This window comes from Sorex fumeus, unplaced genomic scaffold (assembly GCF_029834395.1).
Source record: "Sorex fumeus unplaced genomic scaffold, SorFum_2.1 ptg000003l, whole genome shotgun sequence".
Taxonomy (NCBI): Eukaryota; Metazoa; Chordata; class Mammalia; order Eulipotyphla; family Soricidae; genus Sorex; species Sorex fumeus.
Genome location: NW_026606060.1, coordinates 47,643,947 through 47,665,229, shown reverse-complemented (window position 1 = coordinate 47,665,229; position 21,283 = coordinate 47,643,947). Strand labels below are relative to the sequence as shown.

Sequence of the window (21,283 nt, the reverse complement as noted above, 5' to 3'; positions counted from 1 at the left end):
GGAGAAGACTTTTCATTAACCCTTTCAATTTCCTTGATAGGAGCTAGCCTATTCAAATGCTCTGTTTCCTCTTGATTCAACTTTGATAGATTATAGGGGTCCAAAATTTTTTTTCATTTCGTCTAAGTTCTCCAGTTTTCAGGCATGAAGATTTTGGAGTGGTCCCTGTTGATTCCTTGAATTTCTGTGTTATGTTGTTATGTCTTCCCATTAAAAAATTTTTATTATATTCAAACAATGCTCAGTGAGAAATCTGTCCTTTATACAAGCATGTTATTTTGGAGGTTTCCTTGTATCTTCTAAAGTATCTCCTAAAATAGCCATTCTAAGGAAGATGGGACAGCTACTGTGTACCTAAAATGTGACTACAGAAGAAACAACTCCAGTGGCTGAGTGCATACTGTTTATGCAGTGTCAGAGGTTGCCACCAAGCACAAACCCAGGGGTAGGCCCTAAGCACAGCTGGCTGTGACCCAAAAACAAAAAGCAAACAAAACAAAGCATGCCAGAGGTCTTGACAGGTTTTTCCCACAATTGTATTTCATTGATCTTAACAAGTCAGGAAGGTATGATCCTTATTTTAAACTGGGTGAATGTATTCTGCTCAGTTCATAGGAAGACAAGATTTAAACTATTTCACTCCCTATGTTAACTTATACCATATTTTAAAAAGAGAATTCCTAAGAACGTGGCACAATTTTTTTTAAAGTAAAAACCATCAAATGGCCAAAGAGAGAGAGAGACAGAGAGAATATAGCTGGGAAGGCCCTTGCTTACACAAGGCTAACCCAGGTTCAATCTCTAGCACCCCACATGGTCCCATAAAACCAACCAAGAATGATTCCTGAGTGTAGGACCCAGAGGTAAGCCTTAAACAATGTTGGGTGCGACCTCAAAATGAAAAAGCAGTAAGATAAAGTATTTGAAAACAACAACAACAACAACAACAAAACTATCAGTGCAAAGGAAATTTGTTTTTATATCAGATAAAGATAGAAGGCAGACACAAACAATGTATGCTATTTACAATCATATTTGCTATATGTGGACTGCAAATTTGACCAACCCTTTTGACTGTCAATAAATGATTTGGGACAGGAAGATGACTCAGAGGGGTAGAGCTCATGCCTCGCATGTGTGATGCCTTGAATTTGATTCCTGACACCACAAAATGAAAGAACATCTTTCTTTGTTGCATGATTCAGAGGCACATTGCTCAGAAGCACAGTTTACTCCTAAACTGAAATCTGAAATTTCTCTAAGAGATCATCAAAGAAACTATCGTATATCAAAGTGAATCTGCTTCATCGCTGGCCTGAATTTAAGTTTCACAATACAGATCAGAGTTAAATGTGATAAAGGAAGTTGATGTGCCGGCCAAAACAAGGCAGCGGGGATCAAAGGTCTCCCTATTTGGCCTAATTTTATTTAGAATTTCCAGAGAAGTGGCTAAATTATGCCATTTTTTGCATCCTCCATTGACATTTCTCAGAAATTAGATTCTGAATGTTGGCAAGAGAATCAAAATCTGTTCTCTGACAACTGGGGCACTGATATATTCAATTGCTAATTCAATGCATTTAATTTACCATTGAAGTGTGCATAGAGAAACAGGCCCTCCTAAAACTGGAACAGACTAGAAGAGCAGCTACTAAGAAAAAACTTTAAAGACAGAATAATTCATAAATATAAGGAGGGCTGGAGAGATAGAACAGAAGGCAGGATGCCTGCCTTACATATAGCTGGTCCAGGTTCAATCTCCATCAACCCATAAGATCCCCTGAGCCCCACTAATCAAAGGACCAGGAGTAAGTTCTGAGCACTGCCAAGTGTGGCCCAAAACACAACAAAAGTACGTAAATAAAAGAGCATCCACTTTGGTTGAGTCTTTTCTATCTCTTCAACAAAGTAATCTTAAAGAGTGTCCATGACCAGGCCTGCAGGATAGAGGGGAAGGCACTTGCCCTGCATGCAGTCATACCCATTTCAATCCCCGGCAACTCAGTTCCCTGAGCACTGCCAGGAGTGACCCTGGTGCAGAACTAGGAATAGCCCCTGAGCATCACTGGGTGTGGCCCAAAGAACAACATACCCTAAAACAGTGTATTATTAGAGACAGATTTTCTTAAGCACAATTTTGAATTTTTTTCTTTCACATTAACAAATATGAAAAAAGAAAGCCTTCTCCACAGAAAATGAATGCTGTAGTTGTAACATTTTATTTTTAAAAATTTTTTATTGAATCACTGGGATACAGTAACAAAGCTTTCATGATTTAGTTTGTTATCCAATGAATGAACACCTGTCCCTCCACCAGTGTGTGTTTTCTACCACCAATGTTCTCAATATCCCTCCTGCCTCCCCCACCCCATCCCACCCCCTGCCCCTGTGGCAGGCACTTTTCTTCTTATTTTCTACTTTTGGGCATCATGGTTTGCAACACAGATACTGAGAAGCCATCATGTTCAGCATGTTCAGTCTAGTCTACTTTCAGCACACATCTCCCATCCTGTGCGATCCCTCCAACCATCATTGACTTAGTGGTCCCTTCTTCATCCCAACTGCCTTTTCCCCCAGCACAAGGCAGCCTTCCAAACCGTAGAGTGATTCTCCTGGCTCTGGTCTCTACTTTCCATGGGTATTAGTCTTATATTGTTATTTTATATTCCACAAATGAGTGCAGTCTTTCTAGTAACATGACATTTTAGAAAACACACAACACACCACCTAGTTTACCTGGTTCTAAATTATGCCCTCTGCTTCAAGTATGCCTGTGGAGATGCCTATTTAACTTTCATTTTGTCACTGCATTTAGAAACACAGGCCAGCAGCCAGAGACTGGGTAGGGTACTTGCCTTGCATGCCACACAACAGGGTTGAATCCTGGAATCCAACCAGTCCCCTGAGGACCACTAGGAGTAACCCATGAGCAACAATGTGTATGGTCCCAAAACCACAAATCAGATTTGGAAGAGACTGGTTGGTTCAATGTTCATGAATGTGGGTTCATTCGTATGTGCAAACTAAATATAGAATCTCTAACTCAGCCATAAAAAATATTAAAAAGATGTATGAGTTAAAGTAGCTAAATCCTATTTTCAACACCGGAAATTTGAAGAAGACAAGACTTCATTGTAGGTACTGTATTAGTGAAGAAAAGGTTAAAAAAGAAAGATTAAAAAAAAAAAACCAAAAAACCTAACCCATACTACCTACTTAAACGAGATGATTTTCACAGACTGATTAACTAGTAGTTGTTTCACTAAAAGCACGCTCCAAGAGTACAAAAGTATCAGGCATTCCTTCCCCTGCCCCCCCATCACACACACACACACACACACACACACACACACACACACACACACAGGCTCAGGAGAGGCTCTCTTCCCCCATTTCCACCCTGCAAACTAATCTCCCGACTTTTCTGGGGTTTCCACAGGGCCATCCAGCCAGTCCGTGTGAAGACATCAGGAGTGATCCTTGAGTGCAGAGCCAGGTACAGCCTCCAAACAAACAACAAAAGCTAATCAACTGAAATGTACAAGTGTAAAATACACACGGGTCCTCAAAAATCAAGTACCAATAGCAGTGTAAATGATCTCATTCATAAAATTTTATGCATTTGATACTGAAATAAAATATAGTAAATCAAGTATCAACTTTACCTATTCTGCCAGGAAGATTTTAGTTTACATATATGATTTGTACCCCAGGAGAGGTGAAGCAATCTGACTACTCTGGACAAACGTTTCTAGAATCCAACTTCATTTGGCAAGATGGCTTTTTCTTCCATGACCCCCTGCCTCATAGCACAGGGGACTGGAGCGATAGCACAGCGGTAGGGCGTTCGCCTTACAAGCGGCCAACATGGCCGACCCGAGTTCAATTCCTCCGCCCCTCTCGGAGAGCCCGGCAAGCTACCGAGAGTATTCGATATGCCAGACACAGTAACAACAAAGTCTCCAATGAAGACGTTACTGGGCCCGCTCAAGCAAATCGTCGATCAACGGGAGGGCCTTTACCTTACCTTACCCCCTGCCTCCGAAATTTGTATGATTTATTTACTATAAATCTGGGTACAATAAACACTCCTGATGAGATTTCCCCAGCTGTTCTCCACCCAGAATAAGCTCAGAGACTGAATTTCCTTTATTATTCTATTACATTTCGTGCACGTGGGGAGCACGAGCTGGAGCGATAGCACAGCAGGTATGGCGTTTGCCTTGCATGTGGCCAACCCAGGTTCGATTCCTCCGTCCCTCTCGGAGAGCCCAGCAAATACCGAGGGTGTCCCGCGCGCACGGCAGAGCCTGGCATGCTACCACGGCGTATTCAATATGCCAAAAACAGTAACAACAAGTCTCACAATGGAGACATTACTGGTGCCCACTCAAGCAAATCGATGAACAATGGGATGACAGTGCAGTGCTACAGTGCTACCCGGCAGGTGGTGACTGAGCTGGGGATCAAACTCAGGGGCTCCGAATGGCAAGGTGGGTACTCCAGTCCTTGGAGCAATTCCTGGTCCCAGAAGCTATTCGGACTAGACATTCCTTTGACATCTTCCTCTTTCCCAATGCCAATTTTCCCCAATATAAATATACTTAAGTACCCAGAAAGTACTGAACACTGACACTCAACAAAGACAACGCCAGAAGAATTCATACGATAAGCGTATATGATAAGTGGTTCGTTTCCTAAACTTACTGTCCTACTCCTTTCCAGGAAAATATCAAAAATTTACTTAGCAGCCACCCTGGAAATCATTCTTCTTTGAGGGAACAGACAGAACCCGCCCCCCCCCCCCCTTATACACTCCACCCTGGCCCAGTTACACCCAACGCTACTAGTACCTCCTGGGATAGTTCCAGGGCTCCCAGGGAGGGTGAAACCACCCACTTTGGGGGGAAAAAAAAAGTTGCATGGGCCAACAGTATAGGGTGCATGTAAAGAAAAATAAAAAAACACCCTGGCTCGGATTAGGCCCTCTATTTTTACATCTGCTTGGAGAAAAACAGGGCTAAATTATCTGTACTCAAATTACACCATGGAATTATTTTAGGGAGTCTAAAAAAGAGCCTATGTGTAAAATATTTTCTGAACCTCCTGTTTCACATCCACATTTTGCATATTTATTTGCAGTCTGAGATAGCTGTCTTACTGAGTGCCACAGAATATGAAAGCCACTAAAGCAAATCTCTTAAAATTCTACAGTTTGAATTCTTACAAAACTATTTCTTTCTAAAATTATATCGAGATCAGTTCATCACAAAGCATGAATCACAACTTAATATGGGACATTTTATCAAAGCTAAAATTTATTTGGTGCATCCTCTATGCTTGCTATCAGGCAGTTTTACACAGACCTTTTCCTTTAAAATGTTAAAGAAAAAAAGCGAGATTATTTTATAGGTTAAAAACAAATACAACAAAAACCTACTTTCTTAACTTACTCAAGTGAAAAGGGTTTTAAGCATTCCAAAATAAAAGCAAAACAAAGAAAACCCAGCCAAGTACATAAATCTATTTTCATTTACCATTTACAGCTACTGCATACATCACACACTTTAGCATAAGAAGAAATAAGAACAAATTCAAATAAAAGGTAATCTTTCTTACAATTCATCAATTTTTGACTTACCAGTTTTTCTACTCTAAGCATAAGGGTTACATGCTGTCACTACCTAACATAATTTTAAGGTGATCTATTTCTTTGAAAATTTTTCTCATAAAAGCAAAAGGCTAAAAAATGGCCATTTTTCAGCAGCAAATTTCCAACAGAAAAAGAAAACAAGAATTAACATTTCAATGGATGAAAATGATTTAAATAACTTTATGTAGGAAAAAATTTGTAAAAATGTAGCACCATTACTGTAACAAGTGAGCAATTTCAGTGTGAATATTATCTAAAAATTACATATCTTTTAAAGCAATTCATTTTTATATTTAGGAATCAAACTATATGTTATCACATTATGCTTTCCTCTAGGTGTTCAACACTGACAACAAGTAATTTTACAAAACAAAAAGCAATCACCTAATAAGCAGTAACTGAACTGTTACAAAGAGAAACTCTTCAACATTAACAAATTTTATTCCATATGTAAACTTTTCTTAAGAGAAATATTAATATTGCATTACAAACAAAACAATCTGGCAAGGTGTGAGTGCATTTGACAAAAAAATTTTTTATCTTCTTAGTGTTTTTCATTCATTGGATACGATTCTTCATCATTATGGATTCATTTTCCCAAAACCATGTAACAAATTCACAAAGAACCAGATGGTGAAGCTGAAATTTTATTTTTTAAAGTACTTTCTTACTGAATGATGCCAGTAATTCTATTGCCAAATTACATTTTATTATCAAGTATTGTATATTCAATGTATATACTGTGTAAATACATTTTTTCCAAAAGTAAATAGTACCAGTATACTAAACTTCGTGTTTTGTTCTAAATGATTGCTGGTTTCTGAGCATTAGAAACAAAAGCTCTAAGGAAGTACATAAGATATATGTAATGTTTTCTGAGAGACCATTTTAAAATTATCACATACAGTGGAATATGATGCAATAAAATACAAATGGCATTGCATAAGGCTCTGTGGTTGAATAAGAAGAAAATTAAAGAAACATATCAGAGAAGGTTTTGAAACAAAGCATGTTCCGGTTAGTAGCTGTCCTTTCGAAAAACAGCGAGATATAAACATTAAAATGTTTGAAGGAAAAGTACCTAAAATTCCTAGGAAAGAATTCAACTTCAGAGACAGAATATACGGAGATTACGGAGGATGTCTTGCACATGGCGGACCCTAGTTCAAACTCTGGCAGTATATTGTTCCCCAAGAATCACTGGGAGGGGGCACCAGGGCCTCCTGAGCACCACTTGGGATGTCCCCTTCTCCCACCCTGCCCCTGTGAAAAGAACTCAACTTCAGTTGCAGGGAACTGATGAGATTAGATTTGATCAAGGCAAACTAAAAATTAGTTCGTTGGGAACCAGAAGATACAAATGCTCATTTTTAGAGAAGTAAAGTTTATTACATTTGAAACAATACAGCAGAAATCTCAAAAGTTTACTCATTAAATATAGTTTCTTACAAATATTTTGAAAATGCATTTAATATATGCCGCAACCTCAGAATTTTAAACTCAAAATGAAATATGAAGGCAGTATGGAAGGGGAATCATACTGTAGGGTCCTGACAAATATCTGTACAAATCTGTACATACCTCTTCTGCCTGTGATAATCAGGAAAAAGGTGACTCTGAATTTATCCAAGTAAATCCAGAAAAATACATTACAATTTGAGGCAGATCATGCTAAAATATAATTTACAATGATTAGTCTGCATTTAAGGTGGTTAATAATGCTTTCAGTTTGAACCAATAAAATTAACTTAAAATTTATAGTATTTGTTCCATTTTTTTGGTACTAAACATTAGTTATCTGAGAGTAAATGAGATTAGAAAAAGTAAAGGACCTAATCCCTTTCATTACGCTGATCATTTTCTCACTCAAACTAAATGCAAACAAATCAATACAGCATGGAGATTTTTTTCACATTAAAATGAAGACTAGTGACTTGTGAAGACAGACTCTGTACCATGTAGTCTTTAAGAGATAAAACCTGCTACTGCATCAACTCAAATTTTTAAATAACACCAAGATTTACAAGCTAAAATAAACATTTGAATAAAAAATTAGGCTATTCAAGATTCTCAAGTGTCTTTATCTTTTTGAAATTGGTAAGGTCTGGGCCATTTAAAAACCTGAAGACAAGTTGGTTAGAGGAAAAATCCTCAATGCTTTAAAAAAAAAAAAACAACTCAACTGTTCGGAGTTCACACAACTACTATGCTGGCATGGAAACACCTGTTCTCCGTCAAAGAACCACTGACCCTTCCACAGATGGAGTTCCTGCAAGCCAGCTCTAGAAAGACGGAAATCAGCTCACCCATGATTAAAACGGAAGTAGTCCTTCAAAGACAGAAGCAAGACATCTCACCCAAACAGATCTTTTAAATCATTGCTAGCTGAACTGCTATTAGTCATAGTAGTAGGTGGCTGTGCAAAGTTCTGTGGGTTAAAGAAAGGATTAGCCTGCATACCGAAGGCGGATTGTCCTATCATGTTCATCTGAGTTCCCATTACTGAGCTGCCCATACCTGGAGACCCTTGAGGAGGTACAAACTGATTAAGCCACTGATTTGGTTTCTGCTGTGATAACTGGTTCATGCTAACTTTGGGTTTCTGAGGGCCAAAAAGATTATTAAGGGCAGACATATCTGTGGGTCTTTGTTGAGGCTGCTTTGCGCCAGCAGGAGGAACACTCACAGCGTTGAAATTTGGCAAAGAGGAAGGTGTTCCCAAGGGCATTTTGGTCACTCCAGGTGTGCTTGGGCCACTGAAGAAGTTCTGGTTTGTGTTAACCGGCATGTTGAATCCTGAAGTCTGAAAGCCCATGTTAGCATTTAAGCCATTTGTCAAATTTCTCTTTGTATTATCAATTGGTGTAGAAAACATCATGCCAAGGCCCATGGAAGGAACAGAAGTGAAGGTACTTGAAGCAGGAATTTTAGGCGTATTAACAGAAAGGTTTGATAAAGATGTCATGTTGTTATCCATCAATGTATCCGTCAAGTCCTTAGTCTGCAAAACATGAGAGAATGAATTCATTACTAAGAATTTCAAGTTGCTTCGCAATCAATAAATATCTGAAAGATTATGTTATAAAGCACAAGCTAAAGCTCATCAGTTTACAGTAGGTCAACAAACCACACCCAAGCTAAACTGAGCCTACCACCTATTTTTTACGGTTTTCACAGATAGCCATTTATAATAAAGTTGATAACAGGAAACACTTTGAACTTGAAAACATATTCTAGCATGACATAAAAAAGCCCTGATGGGGGGTATGGTGCTGCCAGCAAGTCAATCTGTACCTGTGAGGTGAGTGCATCAGCAGCCTGATGGCACTGTCAGACTTTCAAATGCCCCAAAATTGCTGCTGTGCCTTTAGCCAGACCCCAAAAACTTGGGGCAAAGTTTATCAAGAAAGTAAACGGCCAAAAGTTAGGTATGTGGGAGACACATCCACAAACCACCTCCGGCTCAGCTATATAATTGGAGGCATGGCCTCTCTGGTTCCTGGTTGAACTGCTTAACGGCCATGATCCCAGAGACTCAGAAATGAATCTCAGAACCCAAAGGCTTTTGGCAGAAATGCATCCTGTTCCTGCAGTAGGTTACTGGTGCTGGGCCACTCCAGGTGGAAATAGGTTTTGTGCCTTGACTTGCTCCCCCCGGCGGCCCAGTGACCGCCATCCTCCAAAGGCTACTGGACAGTCAGGTTTGGGCCTGCAGTGACGAGACATGCATGGCCTCACCAGATGGGGGGTGAAACCAGCCCTTTCCTCCCCATCCCAACAAGACCCCGAGTCGCCGCCTACAAACAGCCTCTCTGGCTCCTGATCAAGCTGATTAACAGCCATGATACCAGAAACTCAGAAACAAATCTCGAAACCCAGCAGCATTTGGCAGAAATGCATCTGGACCACATACAAGGTGGCTGTGCCTCAGAGCTTATTGGAAAGCAAGGTATGAGTTGGCGGGTGACGGGGCAACTGCAGTCTATGGGAAAGGGTGTTGCTCCCTTCCGCCCTCCCCCCCCCCCCCCCCCCCGCAGCAAAGTGGCCGCCGCTGCCTCAGAGCTTATTGGAAGGCCAGGTATGAGCCGGCGGTGATGGGGCAACTGCAGTCTCATGGAAAGGGGGACGGTACCGGCTCATCCTTCATGCCCTACTGAGGTCACGAGTTGCCCCCCACGAGCAGCTCTCCGGCACAGCCATAACACCAGATGCACAGAAATCTCGTAATTATCTGGCTCTTTGCAGAAATCCAAAATTGCGGCTGCGTGACATTATATGATTCTCATAACCAGCTATAGAAAACAAAGTATTTCACAATGCCTTTTTAGAAATTCTGATTGTAGGGGGGGGAAATTCTAAACAATAATGATGCATCTTTTGTCGAAATAATGAATGTAATCAATGTAGAGAAGAGTTAAGTAGAAATCATCTGCCTCACAGGCATTGGGAGGGGCTGGAAGGGGGGGTATATTGGGGTTCTTGGTGGTGAAAAATGAGTACTGGTGAAGGGAAAGGTGTTTGATCATTGAATGACTGAGACTTAAACCTGAAAGCTTACTAATTTTTCCCACAGTGATTCAATAAATAAATGTAAGTAGAAGAAATAAATAAAATCATGAAAAAAACAAAAGTACGGTGGAGTTCATGCCCAATTCAATCAGCTAATTAGTGGCTGAATAAATAGCAGTACTCCTACATAAAAAAAAAAAAAGTCCTGATGATTTGAAGTGGAAAGTTGAGTTAGCACCATCAGGACATGATGCTGTTAAAGTCTGTGCACTTTGCTGGTTGATGGTAGCAAGCAGTGCAGGAAACATTATGCATTAGGGAAGCGACTGTGGAGTTGCTGGAAAGTCCTTTCTACCCATAGCGAATTACTGAAGTGTCCAGTGAAATACATTTCTGCACCAATACCACTAGGTAGACCTGGACTACCTTACTCCCCAATAGCAGCAGCGCAGGCGTGAACTCTGACCTGTTTGACAGGAGCCACGGGCGTGTGTACTTGCGGCTTAAGGGGTTGCTGACTTTTCAACTTCTGTGCTTGCTCCTGTTCTTTTGCTAATTTTTGTTTTTCTTCCAGTGTCAGTGATGCCTTAAAATAAAACAAACCAACAAAGAATCAACCAGCAATTTCAAAATTTCATTTGTAAAACAGAAGTTGTTTTATATACATAAGTTGTTTTATATATATATATATATATACACATATATATGTATGTGTGTGTATATATGTATATATATAAGAAGCAAACCAGTATTTCAATAGGAAAACATCACTTTTAGTTTATTAGTCAAAACTAAAATGTATTTTAGTTTATTACTTAAAGTCAGCAAGAACAGAATTGAACAAGAAATGAATTTTAAAATGTATTGTTTTTAAAATCTATGTGTGATATGGAATCAAATCCACTTAAAAAAAATTCTCTAAAAAAACGATGGCTTAGAGGCTGGAGCAACAGCACAGCGGGTAGGGCATTTGCCTTGCACGTGACCGACCCGGGTTCAATTCCCAGTATCTCATATGGTCCCCTGAGCATCTCCAGGAGTAATTCCTGAGTGCAGAGCCAAGAGTAACCACTGTGCATCGCCAGGTGTGACCCAAAAAGCAAAAAATAAAATAAAATAAAACGTTGGCCTACTTGCTTGGTAGAAAAGCTCATGTCTCACAGGCATGAGACATCAAGTCTGATCCCCCACACTACCACATGCCAAATGTAATTCCTGCACTGTCTTTTGGGATCCTCAGTGCCACATTACAGTGTGCAATTTCTCATGCACTGCACCCAAGTGTGCAACTCCCAGTTACTGCAACAACAACAAATAGAAGGGGAAAAAATTCATACTGTTGATCTACCATACGTTATGCTGATATCAGTACCCCTAATACGATAAAGTACAAAGGATTCATCATCACTTCAGCTTTTCTTGACAAAATGCATCCATCTAATGATGCATTCTGAAAAAGAAACCCAAACTGAGGGCAGTTCTAAAAATTCCTAATATTCAAAACTGCCATGGTGGGGGTTGGAGAGTACAGGAGTAGGGTACTTGACTTGTGTACTCCTGACCACACACAATCCCCCACATACTGCCAGGAGTGATCCCTGACCATTGCTCGGTGTGGTCCCAAATCCCAAACCAAAAACAACAACAAAAATTTGACAGGCAAAAAAAATATCCAGTTTTTCCCTATGGAATGAAAAGAAGTGAGAGGTAAGACTATTGGGTTTAAGGGCCAGAGCAACAGTACAGCAGGTAAGGCCTTGTGCGTGACTGACCAGGGTCAATCCCCAGCACTGCATATGGTCCCCTGAGCACCACCAGGGGTGATCCTGAGCACAGAGCCAGGAATAAGCCCTGAGCACTGCCACATGTGCCTCCCCTCACCACCCTTGCCCCCGCCACACACACAAAAGGCTGCTGGGTTCAAACCACACGGAAAAAAAGGAAAAAAACTGGAACTGGAACTGTCAGAAATGTAATGAATCGGAGAGAAAATGGAGAATAATAATGAAGAATCCCAGATAAATTGAAAGTATAAGTCTGAAAGCAGTAGAGAAAGGAAACTGAAGTAGAGAAGAGAAACACTAAAATATTTCAAGGATGTTATTGGCAAAGTATAGCATAAAGGATAAAAAGTCATACAACCATCCCATATGGTCCCCTGAGGCATGCCAAGAGTAATTTGTGAGTGCAGAGCCAGGAGTAATCCATGAGAGTTGCCAAGTGTGGCCCGAAAGCCCAAAAAAAAAAAAAAAGTCACACTACCTATATTATCATTGAGAGATTGATAAGAAAGTAATAAATTTTAACCATTGACGAGATGATATTTGATCCATTGATAACTTTTAAATTTCATAAAGATAATCAAAGAAAATTTCTTGCTAAGAAGCTTAAAGGTATTTCCTAACAACAGTCGGTGGTCTACAAGATTTCTGTAATATAAACTAATAATACCAAATGAACAGTAGGCTTACTCTTTTTTGTTTATTGTGTAACCCATCCTCTTTATTTTCTGATTCCCCACCAGTCAGAAAGTCTGTTCCAATGTTGTTGAAGACTTTGTCAATTTGCTGAAATATTAAAACATCAACTGTTTAAATACATGTCAGTAGAAACGAAATTAAACTGCTTAAAAATCAGCTCCTCTTGGGCAGAAATACAGCTCTGAGGTAGAAAGGTTGGCTCATATATGAGAGGCCCTGGGTTTGATCCCTAACACTGTAAAATTGACACTGAAAATAACATCAACTTTTGCAAAATTTTCAGGAAAAAAACAAAATAATCTATACAGCTTCTTACCTGAGGCCCAACATTTGTAACTTTTGCCTCCTCAGATGTGTTGATTTGATTTCCTATGTCTAAAGACCTGCAAAAGAGAATTAAATTTATGACAAAGCTATGAAGAGGAATGCGTTTTCTGGGGGCTGGGGAGAGACGTAGAGCAGGTAAGGCGCTTGCATACAGCCAACCCAGGGTCTAGATCCCAGCACCTCATATGGTGCTCCAAGCCCACCAGCAGTGACCTTTGAGCACCCAGCCAGGAGTAAACTCTCCCAACCCTCCCCACACACACACACAAAAAGAACCAAGGAAAACAGAAAAGAGAAGTGCTTATTTTTAACAAAGTCACACAGAAAAATAGTTCACCTACGTGTAATTTAACTTAAGTTGATCTATCCCTACAAAAAGTCATAATTTTTTTTACAATTTTCTACTATTAAGTGATATTTAAACAACTGAAGTTTTTAATATTTATACAATTGAAACGTTTATTTTTTTAAAACTCAACATTTGAAACGTACTGCAGAATTTACTTGGGGTGTCATAAAATCAAACAAGCATGGTGCTTATCACTAGAGCTTAAAACTCACTGAGAAACAAGAAACCGGCAACTTAGTGTAAGTTCAGAATAGGTGGTACTAATAATAACGTCTTGAATCATTGCTATGTGTCAGACCTATACCTTGAATATTAGGTAGGATTTAGATAGGAAGAAGAAAAATAGAGGACTTTTTTTATGTTTCAAGTACATATATACCAGTTATTAAAATTTCTCCTCTGCTAAAAATTTTTACAAGTAACTTTTCATGGTTCCCATGCGTATGTAGTCGATTCATCAAGCATCACAAAATATATACATCACAGACTACCTGGAAGCACAATTCTAAATATTGTATATTTACTTTCATAAGTTTTCATTTTACACCAAACAAAAGCTAGATTCTATTTAGGATCCTGTTCATGACTTGTAATAATTCAAATGATTTTCACACATCTTTAGGCTCAGGATTAAATAAGAATTATAAATCATATTTTGCTCTGAGGAAAAGATATAGAATAGAGATCTGAGGCATTCTCCAATAAACAATCTCCATCTTTCCCTTCTTCATTTGAATATTAGAATTGTACAACAATTCAGAAAATGCTCCCAGAAAATAAAGAGATGGATATTTGCTCTATAAATTTTTCTGGAGTTACAGAAAAGAGAAAGGGAGAAATCAAAACACCAAGGTTTTGTAGGTTTACAAATAGAATACGGATCATCAGTACTCCAAAGTTTACTGTGTTGAGCTTGCAATGAATGGCTAGGACTAAATAAGAGATTCTCTCATCTATGAACTCTTCTTTACTCTCAGTGCCAGGGACTGAACCCAAGCCAGGGCCTCACACATGTAAAGCAAGTGCCACACCACTGAGCCACATCTCTAGACCTTTCTTTATAGAGAGAAAATTCTAAATTAAGTTACTATACTTTTGTACTCTGAAATGACACTAGATTTCCAAGAATACTTTATTTTAACTCAGTGCAACTGAATCAGGTATTGGGAAGTCTAAGTGCCTTGCATATGATCCAATTTAAATCCACTCATTTTTCTAAGCCATGCTTTAGAAAATCAGTTGAAATAACTTTAATCTCACTCCTAAACCATGTATAATTCACATGCAACCTACTTACTTCTGCTGTTCTTGCATTATATGAAGCTGCTCCAGTTTGGTCTTATGTTCAGACTCCAGTCTATTAAGCATCTCTTTTATGACGGAAATGAAAGAATTGAACTGATGTAATAAGAAATTGATATTGTCATAATGTTAGCAAATATAGTCAAACCAACATAAAATAAAAGTTCTTAGAAAACTCATATGTTAAAATACAGATGATGAGATTTTTAAGCTCTAGAAAATACATCTGAATGGGTCATATACCTCAGGAGTCCAATAGTAATGATGCAAAATTTATATAATTTTACCCTAAACAGTCTTACAATGTTAGTTTTCCTAGGTAAATTCAATTAAGCATCTGCTTTTGTGTATATCTGGAAGTAATCCACTTAAGCATGCAGTAAAAATGCCTGTTTAGGGGCCCAAACTAGAGTACAGAGTTAGGAAGCACGTCTTGCTTGTAGGCGGCCCCAATTAGATCCCTGGCACCACATGATCTCCCAAGCACTACAGGTAAAGCTCTCGAGGCCCACAATCACTGCTGGGTGTGGCCCTGGAGGTCCCCCAACACTGCCAGGGTAGCCCAGGTAATCCCTGGCACCATAAGGTCCAAGCATCACATCAGGGCTCTTGCATTTAATTGCCAGTCCAGCTGGCTAAGAACTGCCAGAGGGTAGGGCCCTCAAGGCTCCCTGAGTACCCTTGAGGGGCTCCCCTTCTCTCCCCCCAAATTCCTATTTACTACACTGTTATAAAAATTATATTTGGTTATAACAATCTTCTGTTTTCTGAAAAGATACTAGAAATATTAAATGTATATAGTTCAGTTATCGTGATAGCACAGAGGGTAGGGTGTTTGCCTTGCACACAGCCCACCTGGCCAACCCGACTTTGATTCCTCTGGCCCATTTAGAGAGCCTGGCAAGCTACCGAGAGTATCTTGCCCCCATGGCAAAGCCTGACAAGCTACCCGTGGCGTCTTCGATATGCCAAACACAGTAACAAGTCTCACAATGTTACTGGGCCCGCTCGAGCAAATCAATGAACAACGGGAGAACAGTGCTACAGTGCTACATAGTTCAGTTCATTAAAGTTCATGAAGTATATCTAACACTGCAAGGTGTGGCCCAAACATTTTCTAAAAGAGACTGGGTGGGGGCTGGAGTGATAATACAGCAGGTAGGGCATTTGCCTTTGCACCTGGCCAACCTGGGTTTGTTTGATACCGGACACCATATGGGATGCCCGGGATTAGTTACTGAGTGCAGAGCCAGGAGTAACTCCTGAGCATCACCAGGGTGTGCCCCCAAAAAGACAAAAAAAAAAAAAAAAAAAGAATAAATAAGTAAAAGAGGGAAGAGGACAGAGAAAAATAGTGTAGCAGGTAAAGCACCACATAGGGTTACCTGAGCACCAGAAGAAGTGACCCTGAGCACAGAATCAGAAGCTCTGAGCACTGCCAGGTGTGCCCCCAGAACAACAACAAAAAGGTGAGTTCTGGCAAGTACATAAACAGAGTGTGCATGAGCAGCATGCAGTGTGCACTCCACAAAACGATGCATGACCTTCATGAGCACCACAACTCTGTATGTGTCTGTGAGTGTGTGTGTGTGTTGTGTGTTGTGTGCGTGTGTGTGTGTGTGTGTGTGAGAGAGAGAGAGAGAGAGAGAGAGAGAGGGAGAGAGAGAGAGAGAGAGCGCACACACTCTGGTCACCAAAAAAAAGGGGGCCTGCTGCAGCTAACATTTTACTTAAATTCAACTAACCCTAGTTTGAACCCTTGGCACCACTTATGGTCCCCAGAACACTGCAAGAAGTCATTCCTGTGCACAGACCAAGGAATAGCCCTGGAGCACTGCCAGGTGTGGTCCCCAACCCAAAAATAACATCAATAGAGGGAAGATAAGGAGATGTGAAAAATTTTAAGTGTTAAATAAAAAATGAATTATAATACTCCTACAAAAGTGAGATATGTAATAGATAGCTGTAAAAACTTCAGAAATAACGCGATAATCATTTTTAACACATTATTCCTTTGTCCAAATGTTCATCACATTTTCAAAAAGTAAATACTTAAAGCATACAGATTTTTGAAGTACATCTCCAGTAGTGTCAAACCACCTTCTTCCATTATTCTTGACCATTTCTCAGTCAAACTGGAATGTTCAGCTGAAGAAATAGCACAGTGGTAGGGCATTTGCCTTGCGCACAGCCAACCCGGCCGAGCCAGGTTCGATTCCTCCACCCTTCTCGGAGAGCCCACCAAGCTACCGAGAGTATCTTGTCTGCACGGCAAAGCCTTGCAAGCTACCCGTGACATATTCAATATGCTAAAAACAGTAACAACAAGTCTCAAAATGGAGACGTTACTGGGCCTGCTCAAGCAAATCGATAAACAACAGGAGGACAGTAACAGTGACATATATATTTGTAAATAAAAATACATATATAACATATATATGTGTGTGTGTGTATATACGTATATATGTGTGTGTGTATATAGACATATATTTTTTTAAACCACATCTGGTGGTGCAGGAGTGTTGGAAGAGGAAGAACCATGCAGTGCTGGAGTCTGAACCCAGGCCCCCGGCGACAAAGCACGCATATGGGCCCTTTGAGTTATCTCTACAGTTCTACACTATTTTTTTCTTTGTGGCTCACAGGTTCTAAAAAGGTCACATTTATCCCCTCAGTCTGCTACTGATGACTGTATAAGCCTCTCTTTGTGGGTGCCATGTAGGCAGGACCTATGATTGCAACAGAACAAGCAAAGGCAGTGGAATGTCATATTCTTGACTCCATTATCAAGAGAACAGTACTTTCAACTCTCTAGCTGATTGTTTTTCCAATTGGAGATGTATTTGTCATGCTGGAGAGGCCTATGGGTCCAGCAGCACTAATCAGTTAAAAAAGATAACTCATTCAACAGCCAAAAGGATCTGAACCCTACCAGTCTTGAAATGAGCCACAGAAGCAGATTCCAGTGGAACCTCTGATGGGACGCCAGCTCCTGAATGCAGCACTGAGAGAAACTAAGCAGACTCCAGCTAAGCCCTGGCTTGGCTGACCCATGGCTACTGTGAAATATTCTGGTTTTGATCACTTTGCAGAGCTGGGGATTGAGCCCTAGGCCTTACACATTCAACACAATAAGAGCCCTTCTGCTGGGTGACATCCCATTCCCTAAGTTGTTTTTCTGTTTGTTTTTAATACAAATTGTTTTAAGTACTTAACTTTGTGATAATTTCTTATGTAGTGATAAGTTAATAAATACACATCTTAGATGAAATTTTTTCTTTGTTCATGTTAGCTTTCCAGTTCTAATTTTGAAGCGGTGCCCATGTCTAGGCATCTTTCAACATTCTGCTCATTTCCTATCTACCAGGTAAGTCCTCAACAATCCTTCCGTGAGATAAAAGAGATATACTGGGGTTAAGGCACTGTAGTACTGTCCTCCCATTGTTCACCGATTTGCTCGAGTGGGCACCAGTATCATTGTGAGACTTCTTGTTACTGTTTTTGGCATATCGAATACACCACGGGGAGCTTGTCAGGCTCTGCCGTGCAGGCGGGATACTCTCGGTAGCTTGCCAGGCTCTCTGAGTGGGACGGAGGAATCAACCCGGGTCGACCGCGTGCAAGGCTAATGCCTTACCCGCTGTGCTATCTATCACTCTAGCATAAATACAGCAGAATCAGATTTGATCCCTGTTGCCACGTGGTTCCATAAACACTGCTGGGTAATGTCCTTGGGAGTCTTTGAGGAGTGTCAGTTGTGGCACTAGAGGGCTCCAAGCCCCTCTGTGTGGGCCTGGTGATCTCTAGCACTGCAGGGCCCTAGCAACACTCTGTATTCAAGCCCTTGTACTAAACCAGCTAAAGTGCTACATTGTGAGGGGCAACCACACTCCATGAGCTCCCCCCAAAAAGCTATCCTTGTACCTCTAAATTTACAAACTTCCTTAGTTCTTTGACATAAATTTCCTTGCTTTAGCAATCTTAATATATAATAAATTTATATATTAAATGCCAATGCACTGAATAAACACCATAACAAAAATAGTCCTACCTGATTAAGATTAAGATTGTTTTCAATACTCAGGGGAATCAAATGAGGCAATACTTTTCCAGCCAGCTGCTCTTTGGTGATTCCCAACTTCTTATGCGTAAAAGTACATTTGTATATACCTGGTAGAAAAGAATGATGAAAGTTTTTTAATATCACAAATCAGAATGTGAGAAAAATTATTTATCTTCATGATCTCGCTTCAAAAACAGTATAGTTACTAACTTTTCCCTATCAGTGCCGAGACTAAGGTTGGTAGTGCTACATGTGGGTCAGAATGATTCCAGCTTCATCATCAGTTTATATTTAGACATTATAAAGTATATTCCGCACTCTTTTCAGCATGTTTTAATGACACAACATTAAAAAAATGATCAGAAATAGGTACAATTCCTATCATGCAAGAGCAAACTTAGAGAATTCCCCTCTGCACCCCAAAATATCCAAGTACATATCTCAGAACTCTTATTCCAACTAGAAATATTTAATAGGTATAGATCCAGTGAAAATGTCTTATATTTTTTCACTTCCTTAACCCATTAGACTCCACCTGCTTGAACAATAATTCTGCAATCCTTCTCTATTGCCTCATCTATTTACTGAAACTTCAAGACTGCTTGTGTCACCTACTCCACTGGGCAGGTTTGCTCCTCGCTCTCTGAATGCCTTCCAAATATTCCAAATGCTTTATACACAAGCCAATGCTTTAAAACTGCCGTAGAACTCCCGCTGCTGCACGCTTTATGCTGGGCATGATGCACGTGACATTCCCTTCAGTGATATCACTTAATTCTCACACAAGAATCCTCTTAATAGGGGCCAGAGCAATAGTACCACGGGTAGGGAACTTGCCCTGAATGTGCCCATCTTGGGTTCGAACTCCAGCACCCCAGATGGCCCCCTGAGCCTTCCAGCAATAATTCCCGAGTACAGAGCCAGAAGTAAGCCTTCAGCACCACCAGGTGTGGTCCCCAAAACAAAACAAGGAATCCTATAATATTTTTATTGCCTTCTGACGACTGAAGGAACTTTTCAAAGTTACTTCAGGAGCTGACGCTGTCAGGATAAGAGGTTATCTCTTCCTTGATACCAAGCACATTCTCAATAAGAGTACTTCTTTGAGCTTCAAAGTTTTAAGACTCTGTCAAGTTGTACAATAAACCATTTGCTGACCAGTCCCACAAATATTTACTGACAACTATTTACAGGCCAAGCACTGTAGCAGGTATTAAATACACAGAGCAGAGTAATGTAGCATTTTTCACAATTAATGAAGAGCTTCAATGTGAACGTAATGTTTTCATGACTCTACAGCTATGTCTATTTCTATTACTAGAGCTGAACCCCAGCATTTCCAGATTAGATCTTCATAACCTTAGCAATTTACAATCATTTTAAGAGTTTCTGGAAATAGTAATTTGCAATTATGCAGATAAACTAGATATAAGGCTAATATATGTATAACATCAGCACATCACTTAGCAGTGAGACACACTGCTAAGATTTAAATATATCTAAATTAAAACATCCACCATTTATCACTCATGTGAACTTGAACAACTTATTTCACTTCTCTGGGACTCAGTTTCCTCATTGTAAAACAAAAAATAAACATAAATCATTAGGTTCTGGAGAGAACAAAGATAAGAGAAAATAATTAATGCAGCACCTTTTAAAAACTGGGGAAAAAATAAACATCCAGCATCACTATTACGAATGGTAACAGCATTTAAAGTAGATTTCTTTGACTCTCTTATTTGGTACCATTTTACAGAAAAAAACAACACGGTTTCATGGTATTTGTAAAGCCATGATTCTCAAATGTCTTTCAAATGCCAAGGTTCTACTGCTTTTGCTAAAATTAACACAACACTATATCATATCATGGCATTTACCCTATCACTTGAATTACTAAATGCTACAGACACTAATAGCACAATGGTTATACAGATTGGAAAAACGTTATTTACATGACTATAAATATAGCATCAAATAATATTAAGTTTTCAGCTACCTAAAATCCCCATGAGGACTGCGGGCTCCTTGGATGGAATTTGTTGTAAGAAGGGTAGTATATCATCAAGTACAAACCATTTATCCAAGTATTCCAAAATCTTTCCCAAACACACTAATGAATTTACACGGACCTAAGAAAAGAGGTAAGATGCATTAGTCATTTAAGTCTTTGCAAGCTAAAATATAAAATTTGAGTGTAAATTTAACCTTTGAATAGATAACCTCTCATTCTTTATAAAGAAATTTATAAATGTACAGATTCTCCTACTTATTTCAGAAAGATTTTGTGACTGAATTACCTAGATACCAGTAACGATAAAGAATGACTTCAATTTTACACCATTTACATGAAGTGATTAGAATTTGAGATGCTTTGTGATAGATATAAATACTAAAAACTTCATCGGATACATTTAAATTATAAAAAGAACAATACTTAATAGGAGGACATCCCTTTTTATAAAAAATTGTTTCATCAATTGATCAACTTAATTGGGCCTCCCATATTTTTGTTTGATTCTTAAACTATTTTAATATGTGACAAGCACCTAACTTTGCTGTAATATGAAGATTTGTATGCAATCAAGTTACTAAAACCT

General features: G+C 39.5%; 1 protein-coding gene across 4 annotated transcripts in view; it reads right to left on the bottom strand.

Moving 5' to 3' along the window:
* Positions 1 to 5,291: 5,291 nt before the first annotated feature.
* The window catches only part of SCYL2 (SCY1 like pseudokinase 2), a 60,989-nt gene continuing 44,997 nt past the window's right edge, over positions 5,292 to 21,283 (bottom strand). For 3 of the 4 annotated variants that reach the window (XM_056116846.1, XM_056116835.1, XM_056116861.1), the window contains 7 exons: positions 20,683 to 20,815; positions 18,672 to 18,790; positions 14,616 to 14,716; positions 12,959 to 13,025; positions 12,634 to 12,729; positions 10,629 to 10,748; positions 5,292 to 8,654 (listed from right to left, as the gene is read on the bottom strand). In XM_056116846.1, the coding sequence (XP_055972821.1) occupies positions 8,007 to 8,654; positions 10,629 to 10,748; positions 12,634 to 12,729; positions 12,959 to 13,025; positions 14,616 to 14,716; positions 18,672 to 18,790; positions 20,683 to 20,815 (1,284 nt within the window). In that variant the 3' untranslated portion in view covers positions 5,292 to 8,006. The remainder of the gene's footprint in view (positions 8,655 to 10,628; positions 10,749 to 12,633; positions 12,730 to 12,958; positions 13,026 to 14,615; positions 14,717 to 18,671; positions 18,791 to 20,682; positions 20,816 to 21,283) is intronic. The other variant, XM_056116855.1, reaches the window with a different exon arrangement.